We start from the raw sequence: 25,032 nt of genomic DNA on the forward strand, positions 1-25,032 counted from the left end.
GTTCAATCCTTGAGGGGGCCATTTAAGGATCTGGGGGGAAAATTGGGGATTGGCCCTGCTTTGAGCAGGGGGTGGGACTAGATGACCTCCTGAGGTCCCTTCCAGCCCTGATAGTCTATGATCTATCTCCCCGCAGGCGCTGCTCTGCGCCGGCCGCTCTCAGCCGGGGCGGGCGCCCCAGGCCTGCAGTGCGCGCCGCCGGGCAGCAGGGGCCGCTGTTCGGCGCAGCCGGCTTGGCCCCCCCCCCCCCGGGGAGCGCTGACCCGGGAAGTGAGCGCGCGCGGCGGCGGCCGGGGTCCTGCGGCCCATGTGCGCGCGGGCGGCATGGCCGAGGCTCCGCAGAGCAGGATGCAGGAGGCCATCGACAGCATGGTGCAGGGGCTGGAGCGGGAGAACATCCGCAAGATGCAGGTAACGGGGAGGGGGCCCCCTCTTCTGTGCTGCCAGCCCCCCCCATCTACCTGCTCCTCTCCCCCCCACCCCCAGCAGTACCCTGCTTTCTGACCCATTGCAATGCGCCATGCGGGGAGCAAACCCGTGAGCCTAGCCCCCTCCCCGCCCCCCCTCTTCTGTGCTGCCAGCCCCCCCCATCTGCCTGCTCCTCTCCCCCCCCCCAGCAGTACCCTGCTTTCTGACCCATTGCAATGCGGGCCCGGGCTCCTCTGGCCATGCGGGGAGCGAACCCGTGAGCCTAGCCCCCTCCCCGCCCCCCCTCTTCTGTGTTGCCAGCCCCCCCCATCTATCTGCTCCTCTCCCCCCCACCCCCAGCAGTACCCTGCTTTCTGACCCATTGCAATGCGGGCCTGGGACCCCCCTGGCCATGCGGGGAGCGAACCCGTGAGCCTAGCCCCCTCCCGGCCCCCCCTCTTCTGTGCTGCCAGCTCCCCCATCTACCTGCTCCTCTCCCCCCTCCCCAGCAGTACCCTGCTTTCTGACCCATTGCAATGCGGGCCCAGGCTCCTCTGGCCATGCAGGGAGCAAACCTGTGAGCCTAGCCCCCCCCCCCCCCCCCGCGCCCTTGTGGGTCTGTCTGTAGAGAGGCCCTGGACCCTTAGTGAAGGGGGGGAAGGGGTCAGTGAGCTCTGCCCCCATGCCTACTGGAGCATGTGTGTGTGTGCAGGGATCAGGGCCCCTCTGTGCGCAGGGCTCTGGGCCCCGCACCGCGGTGGGGGTGGGTCAGGGCTACGCTCAAGGAGAGTTGGGGGGGGGGGGCAAAGCCAGGCCGTTCTGCAAACCCCAGGTGGCTGTGGGAGGTCAGCACTCTCTGCACAGGGCCCCCCACTGAAAGGGACAGGTGTATTGCGGGGGGGTTCAGATGTGCGTTGCTACAGGCGACGGCTTTGGAAAAGCCAGCTTTCTTTCCCGCCCTTGCAGGGTAACATGTTTCGGTGCAGCGCCGACTGCTGCGAGAACGACCTGGCCTCCATGCAGCAGGTGCACCACTGCATCGAGCGCTGCCATGCGCCCCTGGCCCAGGCCCAGGCAGTCGTCACCAAAGAGCTGGAGAGGTTCCAGGTGAGGAGAAAGCGACCGGTGGACCCCGGTGCGGGCGAGCCCTGGCGTTCCCGTAGGGAAATAGGATCGACGGCGGCGGTCTCTCGGGCCCCAGCTCCCCACGGAATCTGATCCCGGCTTAGTCTCAAGCCGGGCGCAGAGGTTTGCCGTGGATGCACCTGGGTGTGGGGCGAGCCAGTGCTGGGCCAAACCCCGTTGTAAAAGTAACCCGGACAAAAGGGGATGTACCCAAGCAGGGAGTTGGTAACATGAACGGGGCATCTCATTTTGGAGAAGAGACGACTTTGAGGGAGGGGGGTATTGGATACTCAGGGTTCTGCTTTGCGTTAAATCCAGGCTCACTGTGGAACATAAGGCTTGATCCCCCCTCCCCCCCGCCCCCATTACCAATGTATCTGAGAGCCTCGCAGTCTTGTTCACACGGTCTGTAATTACCTTCACGACACCCGGGGAGGTAGGGCAGTGCTGTTCTCAGTTCACAGAGTCAGTATTGTTCGCCCAAGATCACACAGGACGGCTGTGGCCAAGCAGGGACTTAAACTCGGGTCTCCCAAGTTTTAACCCCGGGACCGTCCTTTCTCTCTTTGTCACACACTGAATTTGACTCCGTCCTGCTTCAGAAGGATGGCATTTGGGGGTCACAGAACAATGTGATCTTCAAGGGCCTCTCTCCTGAGAACCTCAATAGGGGTCCCAGCAGTGTTGCAGCTTTTATTATGCAGGGGAGATGCCTCCTAGGATCTGGGCTGAGACCCCCCAAGCAGCCATCGCATCATCTCTAAGCTGCTGCTGACCTGAGCTTGGTTAATACTGATGACCTAGAGGTGAAATGCCCTGTGTCAAATACACATCATTCAGTCCTTGGTCTCAGTGTAAACTGCTGGCCATGTGGAACAGAGTAATTAACCACTGGAACAACTTACCAAGAGTTAGAATCATAGAAGATCAGGGTTGGAAGGGACCTCAGGAGGTCATCTAGTCCAACCCCCTGCTCAAAGCAGGACCGATCCCCAACTAAATCATCCCAGCCAAGGCTTTGTCAAGCCTGACCTTAAAAACTTCTAAGGAAGGAGATTCCACCACCTCCCTAGGTAACGCATTCCAGTTCTGATGGATCACTGGCAATTTTCAACCGAGATTGGTTGTTTTGCAGAAAGCTCTGCTCTAGGAATTATTTTGGGGAGTTCTCTCAGACTAGATGATCACAGTGGTCCCTTCTGGCCTTGGAACCAATGAGCTAGGCTGAGACACCCTGCCCGACTTATTGCATGTAGACCACCACATAGCAAAATGACTTTGGAGGTCTCGTTGCAAATGGTGGTAAACTTCGAGCCTGCAGCAAGCTTCATTCTTCTTCCATCCATCCCCTCCATTACAAATAATTGTGTTCTGTGGCCAAAGGCATGAGGGCCTGCCATCTGAGAAGTGGATAAGAGCTCGTTTGTCCAGCTACTACACCACCCAATGCATTTTGCTCGCAGCTGCGTGGACTCTAACTGTCCGGAATTCTCATTTGCAGGACCGTTTGGCTCGCTGCACGATGCACTGTAATGACAAAGCCAAAGATTCCCTGGATTCAGGGAGCAGGGAGCAGCAGGTGAAGCAAGAGCTGGAGAGCTGCGTGACAAAGTGCGTTGACGACCACGTGCATCTCATCCCCAGCATGACCAAGAAAATGAAGGAGACTTTGGCAGCCATTGCACAATAAAGCTGCGTCTGTTTGGGGAGAGAGAGGGAGAAGTGTAGCTCCTATTAAAAGAGAGACGTGTACACGGAGATTCGTGTTGGAAATTGAGGAATGAAAATGGATGATTAGGGTGATTTTTGCATTTTCCAAGTATTGCAGTTGTCCATTCGAGAGCTGGTTTGGTTTAAGGGCTTGGTGGTCTGGGGCTGATTTGAGGGATGTCACCAGTTGTGGAGAGGACAGACCCCAGTTCTCAAAGGGTTAATGGTCAGTGTATGTACACACCATGCTGATAATAGCAGTGTCCTCCACTGACCTTGACTTCCCTCTGAATTTAGGCCTGCTGGAAGGCACCAGTTTGACAGGCCCGGAGCCTGAGGGGCCTTTGTCCCTAAGACAGGGGTAACAGCAATGCAAGCTTCCCCAGTACTGCCTAACCAATATTCCTCAATAGTGCCCTGCAGGAGTTAAGGGCCAGGTTCTCAGCAGATGTAAATCAGTGTAGCCCCATTAGTGACAGTGGAGCTTTGCCAGTGTAAACCCACTGAGGATCTGGCTCCAAAAGGCCAGTCTCTGTGTCCTTTTGATGGTGGTGATGTGATGGGCTAGGAGGATTTGAAGTGAAACTATCACTGGGTTGGGTTTGAACTGATGCCCTAGAGTTCCAGTATTCCTGCCTCACTTGTTCTCCAGCCTGTTGTGATTACAAAAAAATGCTTTGGGGACAGGATTTTCTCCTCCTCAGCTGCTCTCACATCTGCAGAACTTACCGTCTAGCACTGACAGGTCCCTCTAGTGCAGATTTCTTTTGCCGTGGAAGAAACAATGCAAAAGGGAGTGTGTGCAATGTATTAGATAATAAGTCTGTTTCTCTTACAATGTTTCTTCCACCAGGAATCAGGGAGAACATTTTTGCATTGGTAGGTCAAGTCTCTGCAGTTAAAACATCTTCAGCCTCTACTGCCACTCACACTGGTATAAATCAGGAGTAATGCTACTGGAATAAATGGAGATATGCCTGTGTGTAAACCCAGCGTGACTGAGTGGAGAATCAGCCCCTTGTCTTCATCAGGCCACCAACCCTGCAGTGTCTAATTCTACTAAAAGAGCAAGGTCATCCAGCCCAGTATGGGTTCTCTGGAGCAATGATTCACAAGAAGTAGCATGCTCTGTTGAAAAGGGATGGCCAATACCACTTAATGATCCACTCCTGATGGTTTTACACCAGTATGACTCTATTGGCTTTAGTGGAGTTACTCCTGATTTATAGCGGTATAAGGAACAGCAGCGTTGGGCCTGAAGTCTGTCTTTAAGAGTTATACCAGGTACATTGTTCCATGCAGTGTGGCATAAATAACTGTCCTCACCTGAGCCTCTGCAAAACAACCACTGAAGGTTTTAATATTAGAATTAAAGATTTAAGGTTTAAGGATTCTGTCCTCCTTTTTGACCTGATATTCCTAATTAAACACACAGAGAGTCTGTCTCTGTTCTCCCTCATCCTGGTATAAATCAGTTTTTCTGCTAAAGTATTGGATTTACAGCAGCGTAAATCAGTGCACAATCAGATTCTTCAGGATGTTGCAGTGCGGGCTTGAGGTGGATTTCACATCTTGTTCCTCCCCGGAGCAGCGGGGAGAGGGAGCAATGCAGAGGAGGTTGGCTTGAATGCTGGGGCAAGGCGTGACTCCGTGAGTCATGGAGCAGCATTACTGGCTGCCTCAGATGTGGAGCTACTCAGCTGCAGGAGGAGACAGTTCTGAATCTGTGGTCCTCAAGGTAAATGAGCACAATACAGAGAGATGATCACCGCCAAAATAAAAAGGGGAAACGACATCCGGTAAACAGCAGCACCACCTTGTCCTGTCCTTGTGGCTGGAGACACGGTAGCGAGTATCTTAGGATGGTTCTATTTATTGTGAGCTGAATGACCTGTTGCGTACCTTCTCAGGAACAGCTATAACGAACACAACCATTTTGTTCTGTCCTTTTAAAAACTGATTTATTTTCCGAAAGTTTGATTCAAAAATAAATGTTAGATGACAACTTCCTCCGTATTTTTACTTACGACAAGGCTTGGCATGGCTCCGCTGCGAGAAGTGCTGGATTTTGACTGTACATATTCTAGTGCTTGGGAACCAGAGGGCAAGCTTATCCGTAATCCTGTTTCACGCCTTCCGGGGGGCAAGGCACAATGGAGCTCGGGGGTGCTAGGGGCTTTGCCAGCAGAAAAGTGGGGAGCCCCTTCCCCAAAGAGCTTACGATCGAAATAGACAAGACAGGGGAAAGGGGATGTAACCTAGAGTCATGAAAGGGCTGGCAGCAAAGGTAGGGAAAGTTTCTCCTGCGTTGGAATTTCTGATTCACCACGTCCTTGAAAAGTGGGCCCCTGGAATTCGGAGCGGGACCCGAATTCGCATCTAAACGTTGGCCCTGGTGCTAATCTGCTGTAAGCGTCCCACTAAATGGGACGAGCAGGGTCGTATTGCCGCGGGGAGCCGCGCATCGATATTTTTGGCGCGTCAGTGTGCCCCGGCAAGCGCGCTGCGGGCGGCTCGGGGTGGGGAATTGGGCTTGTCATCCGCTCTCAGTGCCCGTTCTGCAACCATCTTGCTCCCGAGCTGCCGCTACGTAGATAGGGCCGCTCTTCTGAGGAATACGGGGAAGTGAGTCGCGTGGCCTCCCCGCAGCGCTGCCGGGAGGAAGCGGCACGGCCCGCAATTGGCTGGCGGGTCAGTGAGGTCACCCGCAGGCGATACCGGCGATCACGCTGATTGGGTCAGTGATTTGAAGTCATACGCATGCGCTCCCGGCGTTACTGTTGATTGGCTGGACGCGGGCAAGCCCGCGGCCTCGGCGTAATCCCTGATTGGTCGCTGAGCCGCGGACGGGGTGACGCCAGCGCTGGAGCCGTGCGGAGGAGCGCCAGGCGGTTGTGGCGGGGCTGACTGAGGCGGCGCCATGAGTAAAGCGCACCCGCCCGAGCTGAAGAAGTGAGTGCGGCCGGGGGGGGGCGGCGGCGATCGCCCCGCGGGGGGAGGCGGGGGATGTGGAGCGAGCGTGGGGGGGGTAGCCCCTGGGCCAGAATTTCAGTAGGACCCACCTTTATGGCCTCCTGCCCCCTGTGTCCCGGCATGCACCGCGCTGCCCAGCGGGGCCTCTCTGCGCGGGGCGGGCGAGACCCCCCCCCTCTGGGGTAACTCCTCCCCCCGCCCCTTCCCCCCCCCGTGCTGGGCACGTGGTGCCACCTCGGGTAGGGCCCTGGGGCAGCCCCGCCCCATCCACCCTGGCAAGGGGCACGTGCGTAGGGACCCCCCCCCCCATTCTGGGTGACATCAGGCTGGGTGCCCCAGAGCAGAGCTTGACTCAAGTCTCTGTGCCCCCCCCCCCCCCAAATACACGCAGAATTGCAGTGCGCTGTTGGCCCGTGGTCAGGCTGCCGGGCCGTGGTACCGTGCCCAGAGAGCCCCGCCCTGAGCCGGTACATTGACCATGGCGTGGCACCTGCGTGCACGCCAGCGGGATGCCCGGGAGCAGGCCGATGGGCCGCGCCGTTCATGTTCTGCGTCAATGCGTACCGTCTTTCTGCCCTGCTAACGTGCGGCTCTTCCCCCTTATGCCTTTCAGATTCATGGACAAGAAGCTGTCACGTGAGTTCTTTATGCGCCTAGATTTATTCCGAGCATCGCTGTCGTTTTAAAGTTCCCATGGTAGCAGGAAGAGAGCCTGAGACATAAGCCCTTGTATTAGAAGCCTGGTATGAGGCAGGACCTGCTCACAGAATCTGGCAAGAACAGGGATGATATTGCAGAAATGCACATTCCTAAGAAGTGCTAGTCACTGTGTACTTACGCAAACATCCTTATATCAAGGATGGTACAAAAACAGTCCCCAAGGATAACAGGAACGCAGAAGAACAATCACCAGCACACTAAATGCCTAACCACTATGAAGCTCTAATGTAACTTTACTCCTGCATTTTGAGGGGTACTATGTGTGATATCAGCCTACAGTCTGCTAATATTGACCACCATCCAGACTTCCTCATTATTATACTGCATTTTTGTATATGAAGCCCGTGGAATAGGGAATACTAGTTCTAGTAAGCAATGGTCCATTCACATGCAGTATGCCTAGGTTTCAAACCGTCATAGCATTAAAAGATGGTTCTAAAGCTCCCATCTCAAAGGTAACACTTCCTAACCAAGAAAGCTAAATACTACAGCTGTGTGCCAGTAGTTTTTTTTTGTTTTTAAATTATTTGCCAAATATTTCTTCTAGTGAAGTTAAATGGTGGCCGACATGTCCAAGGGATATTGCGAGGGTTTGACCCCTTCATGAATCTAGTGATAGACGAGTGTGTGGAGATGGCACAAGGTGGACAACAGAACACTATAGGGATGGTGGTAAGTAGAGAATTTTCACCCCTATTGGATGGTATGGGTTGAAACATTTTTAGAGAGTGTGTGTGTGGTGGTGGGGGGGGTTCCTTATTTCAGACTCTTTCCCCAGTCCCCACCTGTTGCCATAATTCCAGTATCTTGATGAGCACTATTTTCTAGCAAATGTGCCTGAACCAGGTGAATTCTAGGAAACTAGATAGTCCACACCATACTTGTCACTGAATAATCTCTGGGAGGTTTATGAGTCAAAGTTAATTGCTATTCATCTTTCTAGAAGAGCTAATCTGGAGAAATATACATGCTGTAGACTACTTCCTAGCTGGGTTGTTTGCTAGCATTAAATACTTCTGATCTTTGTCCCATCTCTAGTTCTGCTAAACCACATTGGTTGCGAAAGAATTCTAATCTTTTTATATTCCTTATTTTTAGGTAATACGAGGAAACAGCATCATTATGTTAGAAGCCTTGGAACGAGTATAGATTAACCAGTGAACTCCTGCCTAGCGCTGTGATAAACCTCCCCTTAACTCCAGCTGTCTTGTTAACGAATGAGGAGTCTTCAGGAACTGTACATTCCTCATGTAAACTTATTTTTGTTAAATAAATTTTGTAATGGTTAACATAACTTGAGTAAATTAAATTAATGTAACTTCCTCTTAAAACTGGTGCCGATTGCCTGCTGAAGTATCTTGTGCATATTCCAGAAAGTCTTGGCTCTGGAGTGCATCAGAAGTAACTGAGAAACTTTAGTTCTGTGGTAGCACAATAGGTGAGCTATACCTTTTTTATTTCACCATTTTATTAATACACAAGCTTTCAGGCCAGCAGGACTAGACACTTTTAATCTTTCCCCTTCATTATTTCAAGTGAAAAATGTCTAGGAACAGGTCTCCAGTCTTCACAGCAGAAAAGAGCCAGAAACATGGACTGTGAATCTTTTCCTACAGTGTTAGTGGTAGCATTATGAATTTCAGTCTGCCTCTTTCCCATCCATTTTGGTCTATTTTAAAATGTGTTTAGAGCAGAAAGGTACTGAATTACTAATCTTTTTCCTTAGCTGGGAAGGATTTAGGCTATCCTGGTCTGGTCACAAGTCCAGCTATTGGAGTCCAGAGGGGATGTGAAAAAGCCCCCAGACTCTACACCTCTCCAGGAAAGCCTTCAGGTTCACCTTCAGCGATTACTTCATGAGCTGGGTGCGTCAGGCTACTGGGAAATCAAACACTAAACATGGTAATAAAACTACTCCATTGTGATGTTTCTGGAGTTCAAACCATTCCAGCTGGTTCTGATAGTGAAACAGCAGTGTATTTACTATAGTGAACAACTCTAGCACAGTACAATAGATGAACTCCTTGCACAGTGAGCTGTTCCCTCATGTGGAACTAACATTTATAGATAGTGGAGTTACAGCAGCAGATAATTTGGCCTCTGGCACGTGATTCATATTTCAATTTTGCTACTGCAGTGCAAAACCTCTCTAACAATGAAATCCTTTAATAGGCTTGGGCTAAAGCATTTGCCCCACCTTTTGCTTTACAAAGAGTGGCACCTATTTAATTATATAAAAACCAAAACAGTTCTGTTATATCTGAATAACTTTCACTTTCACAGACATATTGTCTACAGCTACTAGAAACAGGCCTTAAAAATGCTGAAGAAAGAATAGGCCAGTCCTAAGGATCTTCAAAAGATTAAACTATCAATAACTAGCATGTACATAAATATTAAAAAATGGTTGTATAGAGACTTGACACTTTTCTGGTATGAAGGTTCTGTGGCTTTATACTTTTCTCCACAGCAGACTAGAAGGCACAGACATATGACTCATGGAAACAACCTAATCTTCCCAGGAGATGCAGCTACTGTTTAAAGGATGATCAAACCCTTGATGCAGTTTGCTTCTCAATACCACCCTCTACTCCGATAGTTTGTTTCAGAGGACATTTTTATATATAATTCCCTTTAAACATAGAAAATTCAGTTGGAAGGCTTTACTTATACTGCTAACAACACTGCAGATTAGACTTTTAAAAGCACAGATTACGGAGAGAAATGCAAGCAACAAATCGGGCATAAACAGTGGAAGGTAGTCTTATGAGAAGTCAATGGGCCTAATCACATCTATAAGTGTTTGCAAGATCAGGAGCCCAGTCTCAGGTTATTACTGTTGAAAAGATTGAAAACTATTGGGACTAGTTAATGGTTGAAGAACAGGCGTTAGTGAAAAAAAATCTAAAGACAAATGAAGTATTTCCATAAAGTTTAATTTTACAAACTACCATAGCCCCAAATTAAAAACATCATCCATTTAAAACAAAATTCTTTTTATAGAGCACCTTTAAAAAGAAAGGGGTGGTGGTGGAGGGCTTCTGTTTCCTTGCTGATGTCTTTTCAGCAAGACATTGCCTGGGGATAGGTGAAGTATCAAATCACACAGTAAAACTCAAAATGAAATACTTCCTGTTTAGTCATCTTAGCTTTTATAGGTGATGAAAAGGTTTCAATCAAATATGATCCCTTCCCCAAATTAACAGTGCTTCATTAGGTACCTTGAATTTCTGTTGAAATTAGACAGCAGGTAGAGTTACAAGTAAAAACCCATACAAATTTATGCTGAGTATTGAGTATCACTACTTGTAGGACTTCAGCTCACTAATTGGTTAAAGCAGCCTGATTTAAAAAAACAAACTGATCACTGACAACCACGTATTTCTGCAAACATTTCATAATCTCGCTGGAGCGCTGGTACTTAAAGCAAAAGAAGATTTAGTTAAGACTTGTTAGATTTACTGTGCTTGATCGGTCTGTGAAAGCTGTAAAACTATCAAGAATTACAAACATTTAAATTAGCCTCACGTGTAAAAATATGGCCCTAGTGCCCTACAAGCAAAAGAATTTACACAAGTTGTGCAATCAAAAGAAACAAGAGACCCCCCCCACCTCATTATTTAGAAAGTAAAATCCCAAAATTATTCAAATCTTCCTTTTTACTGCGTGGCTGGCATGTCTTTGTGAGTTCACTGACTGCTGACTTTCATAACGTTTCTGGTGTCTCTCAACCACCTTGACTAGTTAGGATTCTGTTGCGTTAATGTGTTTATCATCAGCATGTGTAGAATTTATACCATCTACCATTCTCCTTCTGTAGCCCTCTATAAATATTTCTATTTCTCTCTCCTCTTAAATACCCTCTGTATTCACTCACCTGAAAAGCATGCTTTAAAATAAATTACAGTACTGTTAATACATGCTATGTCAGACCAATACTCTGTACTGAGATTGTCAAAAAAAGGTAAGATTCCAATGTATGAATAACCAAACTTTAAAAAATACAATTGCAGTTCCTTGTGATCCCGTGACTTATGGCCTTTTTCAGAGCTGTATATTAACCTCAGCTGGGAAGAAGCCACATTCACTGTTATCCAAATTATATTCAGGTTCTCTACTGTAGAACCTAACACTACAGTCTCCCAAAGGAAAGGCCATCTAATGTGGCTACTAAGATTACAATAAAACTAGGAGAATGAAGAAAAAAAATCAAGATTATTACAGAACATGCACCCAGACTGCTCCACACCTCAAAACTAAATACAAAAAAACCCTTTAAAACCAATTTTAAATTATTTTCCTTAAAAGAGGCAAAGTCAAATCTAGTAGAAGGGCTCTCAAACCCTTTCAGATGGTAGGGCATTGCCTCTTTCTACTCACATAAGACCCCTGTGGCAACAAAGGCAATTGCTTAACATGGAAAGTTGATACTACATTAGGAAACCATGGAATTAATTTGTACTGAACTTAACATGAGTGAGCAGTTGGAAATGAGGTGAGCGAATAACATGTGATCAGACAGCCTCTTGCAGGCTAGTTTCAAAATTTGATTTTGTTGATTTTTAAAATAAAATTAATGTGTGTTACACCTGGCTCCACATCCACCTGCCTTTTTCCTATATTTAAGAGTTTCCTCCCTCCTTGCTGTGTAAAACCATCACACACAACACAGGAGACACTAAGGCCTTTATCCTGCAAATACGTAACCACATGCTTACCTGTTCGCAAGATCAGGAACTAGGTAATTATATATAAACAGGTCCCTAGTCAGGACTGCACTTAAGCACATGCTTAACTTTCAATACTTGCTTAAGTGCTTATCTTGAATAGGGATGGGCTATAGCACATGCTTAAGTGCTTTCCTGCGCTGGGATCAGAACACATAGGGGAAGGAGCCATTTAAAAATCCTACACCCCTCTGGACTTTTTCCACCTTCACTGTTGTGATAGGTAACACTTATGATTACTGTATCAGGTTAGAGGGAAAAACATTGCCATATATTCATTTTTAACAGTAAGGTGGGCAAGAAGGACCTAGCATTTGATCAATACCATCATCAATTTCCTCTGGCCAGCACTGGACAATCTAGACTCCCATCAGTGATGGGGGTTTGCCGCTCATACCTGGATAAAACTCACAGCTCTGTTTTGAGTTTCTCATTTAAATCCTCCTGGTCGATCATGTTCACGTTTCCATACCAGTGATGGTAAGAAAGGAGAGCTGCATTTTTGGCGGCAATTGCACTCATTTCCATGGCACTTGCCACCCATTCTATGCCATTAAGGTAGTATATTCTATCATGGAGGATTATAGGTGGGCATTTCTTTGGGAGACTGTAGTGCGGGTAAGCCAGCCACTTCTTCTCTTTCACAGATTCATAGGATGAGAAAAGCAAATTCATCTGCTCCTTGGTGAGTGGTTCTTTCGAGAACACTTTCCAAACAGCAGGTCCCATGGGTTGTTTCACTTCCTCGTGTGTGTTTTGGACAGGAGAGACAACACCTATGCTGTTGATAAACAGTTTGGGATTTTCGGTTGTGAAAATGCTAGCTAAATGAAAGCGGGACGGGTCCTTGTAGCCGAAGAAGGATGCGTTTATGCGCCCATGAACAAAAGTTGCCACCGTCTGATGGTAATGGTCTGAGAACTGTGCAACGAGCGGGTTAAAATTCCGGAAGGTGATGTTGGACATTTTACGATTCAATGGTGTAGCAATAAGAACTATATCATACATGTCTGTCATTGACCCTGATGCAGAGTTGTAGCTCACTTCATACAACTTAACTGTACCTCCTGGAAAAAAGATAGTACTTGAGAGAATGCAGAATCCTCCTGGCAACAGGACATGAGTGTATTTTTTTGGGTTAATGCTTTTGTAAACTAGAATTTTTTGGGGGGAGGGGAAGGGGGAATTTTCCCTTATTGGACTAAGAACTTTTGCATCACATGTTGCACACCGGATCCTTTATTGACATAATTTAGAACAATCACAAGACTAGTGATTTTTGGGTGCTCAATTTGATTCCTTATAAGGGGCCTAAAAATCAGATGGGCTCTATATGTACGTAGTGACCTGAATACCAGGGCTCTTGAGATCGGCATCCAAATGTTTCAGCGTATACCAACCTCTAGTTTTAAAGCCTTTTCCTCTTAAGTCCAAAGAAAGCGAGTGCGCCTCACCTGTGCGTTTGGGCCGCGTTCTCTCCTCTATAGAGGTAACCGTGCCAGAGATAAGTTGTGCTTTGGAAGCATAAAGAAGGCCAGTGCAGACAAGTTTGTTGCCACCTTTTACTGACCAAAGTCCAGAGTCTGCACCTGCCAAAGACACCGCACCTGCAAGGGAAGAGAATGATATTCCAAACATACTGTTCTAACATCCCATTCACTGAATTAAGCAGGGGATTGCTCTTCACTCAGGGCTGGAATAGTAAAATGGAGCTAAGAAAACAATAGGTCTCTAGGAAAGTGACACACAAAACTTGCTAAAAATAATGGTACCAAATAGGAAGGAAAATTGTTCAGTAGCTATGGGAATATCACAGTGAGCAATAGAAGTAATCCCCCTTTCCTTAGGGCTGAATGCATCGCCTTCAAAGCCTACCCACGCCTAGGGAGCAAGAATCCTAAGAATGAGTTTCCATTACAACACAGCAGAGGTCACAACACCCAGCCCTTTAATGATAGTTTCATCTGCCAGCAGATGAAACATGTAAGTAAGGGAAGACAATTAAACACGCACCTACAAACCCATTAATGTTGGTGCCTTGGCCGTAATTGACTCTCATGACTGGAGTAACCACCTCATAGATAAACTTCTGGGAGAAGCCAGCCTTCTGCATCGTCTCATCGATGGTCCGATTCAGCATCTGGATGAAGTCATTCCCTCCGAGCGCATGAAGCAAGCCCTCTGTGCTGCTGAAGGAGTAGTCATGAGACTGATAGCGGTAGATTCTTTATCCAAAAGGAGAAAGACATATTAATAGAAGACTAATCTTGACTATACACATTAGCACAGAACAATTGACTTGCAGTCACTGACTTAATGTAAATGAAAAACATTTACAGAAATAGCGAAATTTCTCAGTGCACTTCCAGGTTTTCATTTTTCTCGGCAAAGACCAGTGCGCGGAGGGGTCTGACCATTTTAGATTTTGTCTCTGTCCCACTGCTCCCTCCCGACAACTGAGATCAGCTGTGGTGTTCATGCCGATAGTCCTTGGAAGTGCGTTCTTGGGAACTGGAGACAAGGGATTCTCAATGGGACCATCAGAATCTCTTAACCTTCAGAACAAGGGACAAGGCTCATCTTGCCAGCCAAACCATAGCCTAACCCATCTAAAACAAAGCCCTGTTGGGTCTTTTCATAACTTTTCTGACTTCTTTCCTCGTGGGTGGGTACTTTTGGTCACTGCAGGCAGTTATTAATTAACACCTGTTTCTGTGTTTTATGCACCCAAATGCCAGCGTGATGGACACACTACATTAGGGCAAATTGTACTGATGACTCCTTTGGCTCAAAATTATATTGTCTGGTCTACATTCTACAATGTACAAGTGGTGATTGCTGTGTTTGTGCTTACTGCTACAAAGTTGCACTGTTTAAACAGTAATCCTGTTTTAATTAGAACAGTTTACAAAGTAAAAGGGCAGGCAACAAAAACTACTCATAGTGATCACCCCACTGCCATGAAGAACGAATCCTGGGTTGCCCTAGCTATATTGCGATATACCCTCATTGGAAAAAAGGCCCAGGAAGATCACAGGAGAGAAACAGAAAGAGGGCCAAGAAAAAACAAACCTCTTTATTAATAAATGTTTCCATAGCATCCATCGTCAAAGACAGTACCCACCAGTTTTTAAATCACTCCAATAGGAGAATTAATTTAGTTCAGGCTTTACATCATTACCTCATAAACTTGTCCAAGATCTCTTCCACCCACATGTTCATTCGCACAGGGTTGAATCCATAATGCCAGAGAAGTTTCAGGATACTGATAATGTACCAGCTACTCTCCTCAAATACAAACTCTTCTCCATTGTAAATGCCCAGAAGGCCATCTCGGTTCTCAGGAACAGAGAGTCCTGCAAAGGAGAGAAATATCTGCCATAAGCTACCAGGGCCTGCTGGCATAATTTAAAAAGGAACAGGTCTATCTATTGCACAGTACTGCTCAGGAAGCATAGAAGGTGCATCATTATAAACAATGACAAGTGCAATAATTCTGACTTATCAGTCCAAACTGTCTAGATTTTTATTATTTCCTTTTAAAAATCTGAGCAGCAAAGCTGGCTCTGAAAAATTTGAGTGGTGCCCCAAGAGTGCAGGAGTTCAAAATGACTTCTTCTAAGATTATACCAGGATTATTTCAACTCAAGTGAACGATAATGTAATGTGCAGGATAATGTGTATGTTCAGTATTGTCCTGGAGTGGAGAGAATCAAAGCTACTCAAACAGGCCACGAGCTGCTAACAGAGATTTCCTTTCAGCTCAAGCACTATGAACCTGTACTTTGAATCAAGAAGCTCTGCGTTCTAGTCGCTGTCTGGCTTTAAAATTCAGAGTGGCTGTGGTATACAGTATAGCAATAACCAGGAAGTTCATGGATTTATTACAATATACCTTAGATATTTTGCTGTGGTCATCCCATTTAGTCAAGAGCAGCTAAACACTTAGAAGGAACAAAAGGATCTTGCAAAAAAGCCTAGAAACAAAAATCAAGCGTTTCAACCCTCTAAAATAACATCTTTCAGAGTAGCAGCTGTGAGTAATACATATGATTTGTTTTCTTTTGTTTTATTACAGTCACCAAACTGAAGCTTGCCAGCCTCCAAACCCAAGGAGACTCTAATAACAGTTTTGTTAGTTGGGCAGTTGTAATGGAATACACCCCTGGGTTCACATCATACACACTATTGTAATAATCTTTATACAAGATATGCCTTGTGAGGTGTCATCTGAAAACTCTTTACTTGCGGATCAGTAATGTCATGGTAAAATGTGTGTAACATCTTAGAATCATAGGACTGGAAGGGACCTCGAGAGGCCATCTATACATGAAGTTCAGGGGACAGGACTAAAGTTATACATTTCCCCTGTATTACGTTAAAAATACATGTTTAGACTCACGTAGCACCAAACTGGTCAAACAGACCTGTCTTGAATAAAAGAGTGTATGCTTGTCTTAATTTGCATTTAAGCAGTAAACAGAGTCATCAAGGAGAAGGGGGGAAACAGAGAAAAGAAAGAAAGAAAGCTCACGTAAGTGAAAAAGACCAGCAGAGAACATTCTTCCACACACTTTGTCTCCTGGTTCTCAGCTGAAAATGTTTTTCAAGAGCGGGCTGAAACTATAAAAAGCAAACACACCGTTACCCACCTCATTCTCTGCACTTGAGAAGAGAAAGGACTCTGTGGAAGGAGTCCTGACCTGAAGAGTTTGGTCAATAAAACTGTTTGAAGCTGTGAAAGTAGAATGAATTATATTGAAATTATAATTCATTAAAGAAATGCTGCTTGAAAGGTTTGTTGAAATATAATTGTCAGGAAGAGAAACATTAAGGAGTGTGAGACAATGGGTCCTCAAAATAATTAACTTAAGAGCTCTTACTGAGCTAGGAGATTGGTAAATAAGATATGTATGTATATTTGTCAGTTTCTGCTTCCTTTTGTCTCCTATGTTAAATTGGCTTTGGCTTATCTGTATAAATAAGAAAAGGAGTACTTGTGGCACCTTAGAGACTAACCAATTTATTAGAGCATAAGCTTTCGTGAACTTTCGTGCATCTGATGAAGTGAGCTGTAGCTCACGAAAGCTTATGGTCTAATAAATTGGTTAGTCTCTAAGGTGCCACAAGTACTCCTTTTCTTTTTGCGAATACAGACTAACATGGCTGTTGCTCTGAAACCTGTATAAATAAGTTAGCTTGAGCTTTTGCAGAAGGCTCACATATATCTGAGTGCACTGGCAAAGCACTTTGCTAATAAACAGAGTGGTCTGACAAATTCAGTAAGTCTTGAATCTGACTTTGACAAAGCATATGCTGAGAAACTTTGCTTGAATCTAATATCATTTGTTAAGTTAGGCACTAGAAAGCATTTTATCTTCATTTTTCTTGTAAACTTTGTAATTTTTATGCCTCATTACTTGTACTCAAAATCTCTTTTGGTAGTTAATAATCTTGTTTTATTGTTTTTTCTAATCCAGGGTGTTTACGTTAAAGTGTCTGGGTAAGGCTAGTGTATATTATTCCCTTAAAGGAGTAACAGACTTAGTATATTTGGACTGTCCAGGAGAGGATGGGGCAGTACAAGGCATACGTTTCTGAGGGGAAATCCAGGACTGGTAGTGTGTTGGGATCACCCTGCAGTATAACCCAGGCTGGTGAAAGCCAGGGTGTGATTGGCAAGCTGCAATTACACAAACACATCTGGGAGTGACCTGCATACTGGAAGGCTGTTTTTGAGTAGTCCAGGTTGGAGGCTATATCAGCAAGATTGGTCTTGCTTTGATGGGGTTTGTCCTGCTTTGAGCAGGGGGTTGGACTAGATGACCTCCTGAGGTCCCTTCCAACCCTGATATTCTATGATTCTAAGACATTGCAAGGGACTCCAGGTAAGAAGGCAGGGGTGACACAGCCCCCCGTTGGTCTGGATTGCACCCCACTATGTCACAGCAGCCTGATGGATTGTCCTTTCATGGATACCAATGTAACTCCATTGACTTAAATTGATGTGCCTCTGTATTTGCATTGATGTGAGTGGAGAAATGAGCCCAGCGACTTCTGCTCCTTAGGGAAAAGTCACATACCTAGCACCTTGACGAAATGCTTCATATGCAGGTTAAGAGGATGGATGATGGCTCCTCCTGCTTCATAGTCTTTTCCTTCCACATTTATAGTTGCCAAACGGCCCCCCACCGTTCCTTTCTCAAACACGTCAATCCGTACGTCTTTCCCAAACTTCTGGCGTAGAAAATAGGCTGCCGAGGTGCCCCCAATACCAGCTCCGATAACAGCTGAAGATACATTTTGAAAGGAAGTTATTTTCCTCATTTTAGTTAATTTACACAGATACGTCCCAAGTCTCTGAATTCAGGCAGCCCTCACGCGAGTGTCAATTGTGGCTCTCTTCCTCCAGTGCTGTCTCTGTCGTTGGGATGACAGAGACTGAGTTTTCATTTTGAGGGTAGAATATTCAAAAGCACCTAAGTGACTTGTGCTCCTAAATCTCTTTTGTGCTTTTGAAAATCCCACCCTAAATTCTTTAAAACCACAATCCTTCAGCTGAACGTTAATTTGGGAGAAGCAGGAAACCTGGTCTACACTACAGAATTAGTCAACTTAACTATCCATACCTGTGAGTGGCGCATTTAAGCCAACCTACCCCCAGTGTAGACAGCAAATTCTTGCATCAGCCTAGCTACCGCCTCTCCGGGAGGTGGAGTACCTATACCGATGGGAGATCTCCTCCCACTGGAAGAAGTAGTGTCTACACTGAAGCGCGTGAAGCAGCGCAGCTGTGCCACCATAGCATTCCAAGTGTAGACATGCCCAAAGATTATGAGTTGCTCACATCCACATGGTAACATGTAATATGTATGTAATATAGCTGGCTGTGTCAAGTAGCTGGTTTAGCATTCCAGGAACGTTGGCAAATCTTGCTGCAGAGCAGGGGTTGCAGCATCAATTAGTAATTCATATTTATCATTTGTGGTAGCAAAATAAGGGACTTGCAAGCACTTGATGGACTTGGGCAAGTCACTTAGGTACAAAGGTATTTAGGCTCCTAACTTCCTGGACCTTGGGCTCTCTGTTTCTCAAGGTATCCCTATACTACAGAGTCAGCTAGGCTTCATAATTACATCTTGGGCCTGCACGGTCTTGCTCCTTCAGTAGTAGTCATCTGCACCAGCAGAAAAACATGCAAAGTGGGTGTAAAATGCTACCACACTAGAAGGGTCGTACGTTCCACCACCTTGCACTGGGGCAAATGACTGCACAAGGTGCAAGGCACCAGAGACACAAGACTCGTTTCTTCAAAGTTTGTGTGTGTGGTGGGAAACTATTGAGAACATAGACTCCTAAGGGCAAAGAAAGTAATGAGCCACTGTGAATCCGGGAAGTATTTTAAAGCTCAGTAACAGATTCTCAGAAACTTCAAAACTAGACATCCAATCAATATCACATGGGCTTCACTTAGGCTTTTGTTACAGACGGACCTATGCCAAACACAGAAATTCAAGGGTCTATGAACGTTAGGGAGTTTCCTGAACTTTGTGGCTACCTACAGGATTTTAGTGAGCTGGGAAAAAAAAAAAAAAAACATGGCTCCAAACTGTTCCAAACACCAGGCATGTCTCCAATAATAATTAATCTATATTTTTAAACATCTTACAATTATTAGAAATGAAAATGGCCTGTTTTGCTTACTGTTGGGTTTGCTTTAAAAAATATGTTCTGAAGGGGGTCAAGTTAGGCACAAGCATCTGGCACTGCAGATTGCAGACCATAATGGGGGGGTTGTGAGCAGACGGGAGAGAACAAGATTAAGAGCCATTATCTGCTTCTTATAGAAGGGAATGGCTTTGAGTGGCCCATGGGGCTAGATAGGCTGGCAGACAGAGCCTAGATAAGGCATTAAGTGAGGAGTGACTGCACAGACCCACTGCTCTGCTTATTCCAGTTACTGCACTGGTTCCCATCTGGAGCCAGTTGCTCCAGGTCCACCTTCTGCCCTCTTACCCCAAATGTCCCCAGTCACCCACTTCCCCTCTCCCTGGCAGCTTGTCCCAAGACTCTTTATCCCTGCCCCCATCTCCCCAGTAACTGTGCCGCAGACCCTCTCACCCAGCAGTTGAGCCTCAGCTCCCCGTCACCCCCTTCGCGGCAATAACTGTGCCCCAGCCCGCCTGCGCCAGGGATCCTTCTGCCCCTCTCCCCAGCAGCTGAGCCCCAGCCTCCCCGAACCCTCCACCCCAGATCCCCAGCAGCTGAGCCCCAGCCTCCCCGAATCCCCCACCCCAGATCCCCAGCAGCTGGGCTCCAGCCTCCCCGAATCCCTCACCCCAGATCCCCAGCAGCTGAGCCCCAGCCTCCCCGAACCCCCCAGCCCACATCCCCTGCCCCTCTCCCCAAAAGCTAAGCCCCAGCCTCCCCAAACCCCCCACCCCAGATCCCCAGCAGCTGAGCCCCAGCCTCCCCGAATCCCCCACCCCAGATCCCCAGCAGCTGAGCCCCAGCCTCCCAGAATCCCCCACCCCAGATCCCCAGCAGCTGGGCCCCAGCCTCCCCGAATCCCCCACCCCAGATCCCCAGCAGCTGAGCCCCAGCCTCCCCAAACCCCCCACCCCAGATCCCCAGCAGCTGAGCCCCAGCCTCCCCGAATCCCCCACCCCAGATCCCCAGCAGCTGGGCCCCAGCCTCCCCAAACCCCCCACCCCAGATCCCCAGCAGCTGGGCCCCAGCCTCCCCAAACCCCCCACCCCAGATCCCCAGCAGCTGAGCCCCAGCCTCCCCGAATCCCCCACCCCAGATCCCCAGCAGCTGAGCCCCAGCCTCCCCGAATCCCCCACCCCAGATCCCCAGCAGCTGAGCCCCAGCCTCCCCGAATCCCCCACCCCACATCCCCAGCAGCTGAGCCCCAGCCTCCCCGAATCCCCCACCCCACATCCCCAGCAGCTGAGCCCCAGCCTCCCCGAACCCCCCAGCCCACATCCCCTGCCCCTCTCCCCAACAGCTGAGCCCCAACCCCCCCGAACCCCCTATTTCCTTCTCCCCAGCAACTGGGCCCCCAGCCGAGACCCCCTGCCCCCCTCTCCCCCGCAGCTGGGCCCAGGCCTCTCCCCGCCCCCCCAGTACCGATCTTGCCGGGCGGGTAGCGCAGCTCGCTGGCCCCCGGCGCCCCCCGCCACAGGGAGGCGAGGAGCAGGAGCAGGGGCGCAGGTAGCCGGGCCCGCATGCTCGCCCCGGGCAGGGATCCCGGCCGCCGCCGCCGCGCTCCGCTCAGGTGGCTCGGGGAGGCGGCGCCCAGCGGGCGGGGGCGGGGTTGGAGGGAGGGGGGCTCCCGTGGGCACTGAGGGGCGGGGGGTGCCCTGGGGGAGATTCTGGGGGAGGGTGTTGGAAGGAGGGGGGCTCCCCTGGGCACTGAGGGGCGGGGGGTGCCCTGGGGGAGATGCTGGGGGAGGGTGTTGGAAGGTGGGGGGCTCCCCTGGGCACTGAGGGGCGGGGGTGCCCTGGGGGAGATGCTGGGGGGGTTGGAGGGAGGGGGGCTCCAGTGGTCACTAAGGGGTGGGAGGTGCCCTGGGGGAGATGCTGGGGGAGGGTGTTGGAAGGTGGGGGGCTCCCCTGGGCACTGAGGGGTGGGGGTGCCCTGGGGGAGATGCGGGGGGGGAGGGTGTTGGAAGGAGGGGGGCTCCCCTGGGCACTGAGGGGTGGGGGTGCCCTGGGGGAGATGCTGGGGGAGGGTGTTGGAAGGTGGGGGGGCTCCCCTGGGCACTGAGGGGCGGGGGTGCCCTGGGGGAGATGCTGGGGGGTTGGAGGGAGGGGGGCTCCAGTGGTCACTAAGGGGTGGGAGGTGCCCTGGGGGAGATGCTGGGGGAGGGTGTTGGAAGGTGGGGGGCTCCCCTGGGCACTGAGGGGTGGGGGTGCCCTGGGGGAGATGCTGGGGGAGGGTGTTGGAAGGAGAGGGGCTCCCCTGGGCCCTGAGGGGCGGGGGGTGCCCTGGGGGGGAGGGTGTTGGAAGGAGGGGGGCTCCCCTGGGCACTGAGGGGCGGGGGTGCCCTGGGAAAGATGCTGGGGGAGGGTGTTGGAAGGAGAGGGGCTCCCCTGGGCCCTGAGGGGCGGGGGGTGCCCTGGGGGGGAGGGTGTTGGAAGGAGGGGGACTCCCCTGGGCACTGAGGGGTGGGGGTGCCCTGGGGGAGATGCTGGGGGAGGGTGTTGGAAGGTGGGGGGCTCCCCTGGGCACTGAGGGGCGGGGGGTGCCCTGGGGGGGAGGGTGTTGGAAGGAGGGGGGCTCCCCTGGGCACTGAGGGGCGGGGGTGCCCTGGGAAAGATGCTGGGGGAGGGTGTTGGAAGGAGAGGGGCTCCCCTGGGCCCTGAGGGGCGGGGGGTGCCCTGCGGGGGAAGGTGTTGGAAGGAGGGGGACTCCCCTGGGCACTGAGGGGTGGGGGTGCCCTGGGGGAGATGCTGGGGGAGGGTGTTGGAAGGTGGGGGGCTCCCCTGGGCACTGAGGGGCGGGGGTGCCCTGGGGGAGATGCTGGGGGGGTTGGAGGGAGGGGGGCTCCAGTGGTCACTAAGGGGTGGGAGGTGCCCTGGGGGAGATGCTGGGGGAGGGTGTTGGAAGGTGGGGGGCTCCCCTGGGCACTGAGGGGTGGGGGTGCCCTGGGGGAGATGCTGGGGGAGGGTGTTGGAAGGAGAGGGGCTCCCCTGGGCCCTGAGGGGCGGGGGGTGCCCTGGGGGGGAGGGTGTTGGAAGGAGGGGGGCTCCCCTGGGCACTGAGGGGCGGGGGTGTCCTGGGAAAGATGCTGGGGGAGGGTGTTGGAAGGAGGGGGACTCCAGTGGTCACTAAGGGGTGGGGGTGCCCTGGGGGAGATGCTGGGGGGAGGGTGTTGGAAGGAGGGGGGCTCCCCTGGGCACTGAGGGGTGGGGGGGCCCTGGGGGAGATGCTGGGGGGGTTGGAAGGAGGGGGGCTCCCCTGGGCACTGAGGGGTGGGGGTGCCCTGGGAGAGATGCTGGGGGGAGGGTGTTGGAAGGAGGGGGGCTCCCGTGGTCACTAAGGGGCGGGAGGTGCCCTGGGGGAGATGCGGGGGGGAGGGTGTTGGAAGGAGGGGGGTTCCCGTGGGCACGAAGGGGCAGGGGTGCCCTGGGGGAGATGCTGCGGGGGGGGGAGGATTTTCTATGGGCCGAGGCGAGAGAGCCGGGGAGACAGCGGGATCTAGGGAAGGGATGAGTGGGGGGTAGAGGGGAGCCCCTAAATGTCCCATGGGGGCATTCCAAGCACAACACAGGGCCCTCAGAGAAAACTACCAGTGACCAGATGTCCCGATTTTATCCCGCTATCCAGGGTTTTGTCTTATAGAGGCACCAATTACCCCCCACACCCTGTCCTGAATTTTCACACTTGCTGTCTGGGCCTCACTTGGATGGGTAATAACTGTGTTCAGTGTACACCTAGCCAGGACACCGATCCTCACCGTGTCTAGCCCTTGTGCCTGTTGGTGACTTGAATTCCGGTAGGGAACGAAAGTGTTTTTTCCCCTCATCTGCTGTGTGAAATAGGTGGGTGTTTGGCTGTTTCCCAGTAGGCAGGTGTTCCTGTCCCAAAAACAATGAGGAGTCCAGTGGTCCCTTAAAAACTAGCAGATTTATTTGGGCATAAGCTTTCATGGGTAAAAACCCCACTTCTTCAGATGCACAAAAAATAAGCCTCAGAGCCCGATTCACAGCAGGAGAATTCCCATAATTTACACAAACTGAAGATCTGGCCCCAAGGGTTGATGTAGCGGAGGGAAGGTAGCGGAGATAATGCAGGATTCATGATTATGTGGCTTTTGAGGTCCAAAACCCTGTCTAGGTGGTGTAGTGAATTCCATCCTTCTCTCCCACCCTCCCTATAAACACCCTGCTAGTTTTCCACACGGAACCTAACTGGGTTGAGTGCCAAGCTCTGAAGAACTGTTGTCTTAACTAGATGTGTTGTTTTTGTTTGATATATTTGCATTTATCATAGAATATCAGGGTTGGAAGGGACCCCAGAAGGTCATCTAGTCCAACCCCCTGCTCGAAGCAGGACCAATTCCCAGTTAAATCATCCCAGCCAGGGCTTTGTCGAGCCTGACCTTAAAAACCTCTAAGGAAGGAGATTCTACCACCTCCCTAGGTAACGCATTCCAGTGTTTCACCACCCTCATAGTGAAAAAGTTTTTCCTAATATCCAATCTAAACCTCCCCATATATGTGCATATATGTATGTATATTTGTATCTCGCATAGTTGGTGTATACGGTGCATGTTTATAAATTGTGTGAAGCGCCCAGATGCCATGGCAGTAGGGTCCACAAGTTAACAACCTTGTGGATCTGGGCCTACATGTCCTGTAGAAAGAACAGGATGAAATAAAATAAATATATTCAAAATATCTGCCTAAATGTTATACATATTAAATATAATATTTGCAATTATCCAGTGTCTATGCACATATAATCTTCATATTTTCATACCTATATGGGCCCCAATCCTGCAAAGATGTACACACTTATTTAACATTATAGGCAGTAAATAAAGTTAAGCCTATGTGTGTATCTTTCCAGGATTGGGGCGTGTGTATGTGTGTATGTGTGAGATATATGCCTCTACGTTAACAGATACATTTCTACATATATAGGCAAATAATACTTTATTAATAAATAGGAATATATCATACAATGCATTTGTAGATGTACTTCTACATTTTCATTATATCTTACATGTGCCTTTGAAAATATAATGTGCATTTACATTTTAATATGTAATCATTCTATCATTTGCATGTTTATTTCTGTACATAAATATCTGCAATGGATGTTTTTGTAAGTATAATTCTATAATGTGAATATTGTATGGAATTCAGTATAATCTGTTTGCTTGCGAATATACAGTTGCATATATGTGAATATGCAATGCCAGTTAGGCATTTGTACACACATGCACAGCTTTAACGTTTGTGCCTTTTCTGCACAATGCATATACATAATTCTGTATTTGCATATAGGAACATTTGCTACGTAAATAGCTGCTCTAATGCACGTTCACACCGTACATAACTATATTTATGGGCAATGCATGTGTATCTTGTACTTAATACTGAATGGTTAATTTGCATATAGGCACTGTTTATTAGTGTTTGTAAGGCGCGTGAACACACCTTGTTTGTGCCTGTATGGCATGCACACAGATCTATAAAAAGAAAAGGAGCGCTTGTGGCACCTTAGAGACTAACCAGTTTATTTGAGCATATTTATTCTCTGTGGATATTTGATCTATGTGGATGGTATTAAGTAGGGAGCACAGAATTAGGTTGCAAAGCTCATCAGCGCTGCAGCCAGACGAGTTTCCCGTCC

General features: G+C 49.1%; 3 protein-coding genes across 3 annotated transcripts; 2 read left to right on the top strand and 1 right to left on the bottom strand.

Annotated features, from left to right (window-relative positions):
• Nucleotides 1-231: 231 nt before the first annotated feature.
• On the top strand, nt 232-5,250 carry TIMCC (TIM double twin CX3C motif chaperone). Its single transcript, XM_073325051.2, has 3 exons — nt 232-411; nt 1,375-1,515; nt 3,035-5,250. Exons 1-3 carry the CDS (start codon nt 325-327, stop codon nt 3,221-3,223), a joined length of 417 nt encoding a protein of 138 aa, XP_073181152.1. The 5' UTR covers nt 232-324; the 3' UTR covers nt 3,224-5,250.
• An 824-nt stretch (nt 5,251-6,074) lies between these two features.
• Nucleotides 6,075-8,230, top strand: SNRPG (small nuclear ribonucleoprotein polypeptide G). Its single transcript, XM_073325177.1, has 4 exons — nt 6,075-6,195; nt 6,830-6,852; nt 7,484-7,608; nt 8,035-8,230. Exons 1-4 carry the CDS (start codon nt 6,164-6,166, stop codon nt 8,083-8,085), a joined length of 231 nt encoding a protein of 76 aa, XP_073181278.1. The 5' UTR covers nt 6,075-6,163; the 3' UTR covers nt 8,086-8,230.
• Nucleotides 8,231-9,856: 1,626 nt separating this feature from the next.
• Nucleotides 9,857-20,946, bottom strand: PCYOX1 (prenylcysteine oxidase 1). Its single transcript, XM_073325170.2, has 6 exons — nt 20,796-20,946; nt 17,747-17,953; nt 14,845-15,019; nt 13,677-13,888; nt 13,118-13,270; nt 9,857-12,730 (listed from the first exon to the last, which is right to left on the bottom strand). The coding sequence occupies exons 1-6, from the start codon at nt 20,893-20,895 to the stop codon at nt 12,072-12,074; spliced, it is 1,506 nt and encodes a 501-aa protein (XP_073181271.1). The 5' UTR covers nt 20,896-20,946; the 3' UTR covers nt 9,857-12,071.
• Between the last annotated feature and the right edge of the window lie 4,086 nt (nt 20,947-25,032).

Source organism: Lepidochelys kempii, chromosome 26, assembly GCF_965140285.1.
Source record: "Lepidochelys kempii isolate rLepKem1 chromosome 26, rLepKem1.hap1, whole genome shotgun sequence".
Taxonomy (NCBI): Eukaryota; Metazoa; Chordata; order Testudines; family Cheloniidae; genus Lepidochelys; species Lepidochelys kempii.

Excerpts from the sequence above, each read along its gene's own strand:
- SNRPG (XM_073325177.1), top strand. The coding sequence starts at position 6,164 with ATGAGTAAAGCGCACCCGCCCGAGCTGAAGAA. Across the intron at positions 6,196-6,829 it reads CACCCGCCCGAGCTGAAGAA|ATTCATGGACAAGAAGCTGT; the intron begins GTGAGTGCGGCC and ends TATGCCTTTCAG. Across the intron at positions 6,853-7,483 it reads CATGGACAAGAAGCTGTCAC|TGAAGTTAAATGGTGGCCGA; the intron begins GTGAGTTCTTTA and ends TATTTCTTCTAG.
- TIMCC (XM_073325051.2), top strand. The coding sequence starts at position 325 with ATGGCCGAGGCTCCGCAGAGCAGGATGCAGGAGGCCATCGACAGCATG. Across the intron at positions 412-1,374 it reads AGAACATCCGCAAGATGCAG|GGTAACATGTTTCGGTGCAG; the intron begins GTAACGGGGAGG and ends CCGCCCTTGCAG. Across the intron at positions 1,516-3,034 it reads AAGAGCTGGAGAGGTTCCAG|GACCGTTTGGCTCGCTGCAC; the intron begins GTGAGGAGAAAG and ends TCTCATTTGCAG.
- PCYOX1 (XM_073325170.2), bottom strand. The coding sequence starts at position 20,895 with ATGCGGGCCCGGCTACCTGCGCCCCTGCTCCTGCTCCTCGCCTCCCTG. Across the intron at positions 17,954-20,795 it reads CTACCCGCCCGGCAAGATCG|CTGTTATCGGAGCTGGTATT; the intron begins GTACTGGGGGGG and ends ATGTATCTTCAG. Across the intron at positions 12,731-13,117 it reads AACGCGGCCCAAACGCACAG|GAGGTACAGTTAAGTTGTAT; the intron begins GTGAGGCGCACT and ends TCTTTTTTCCAG.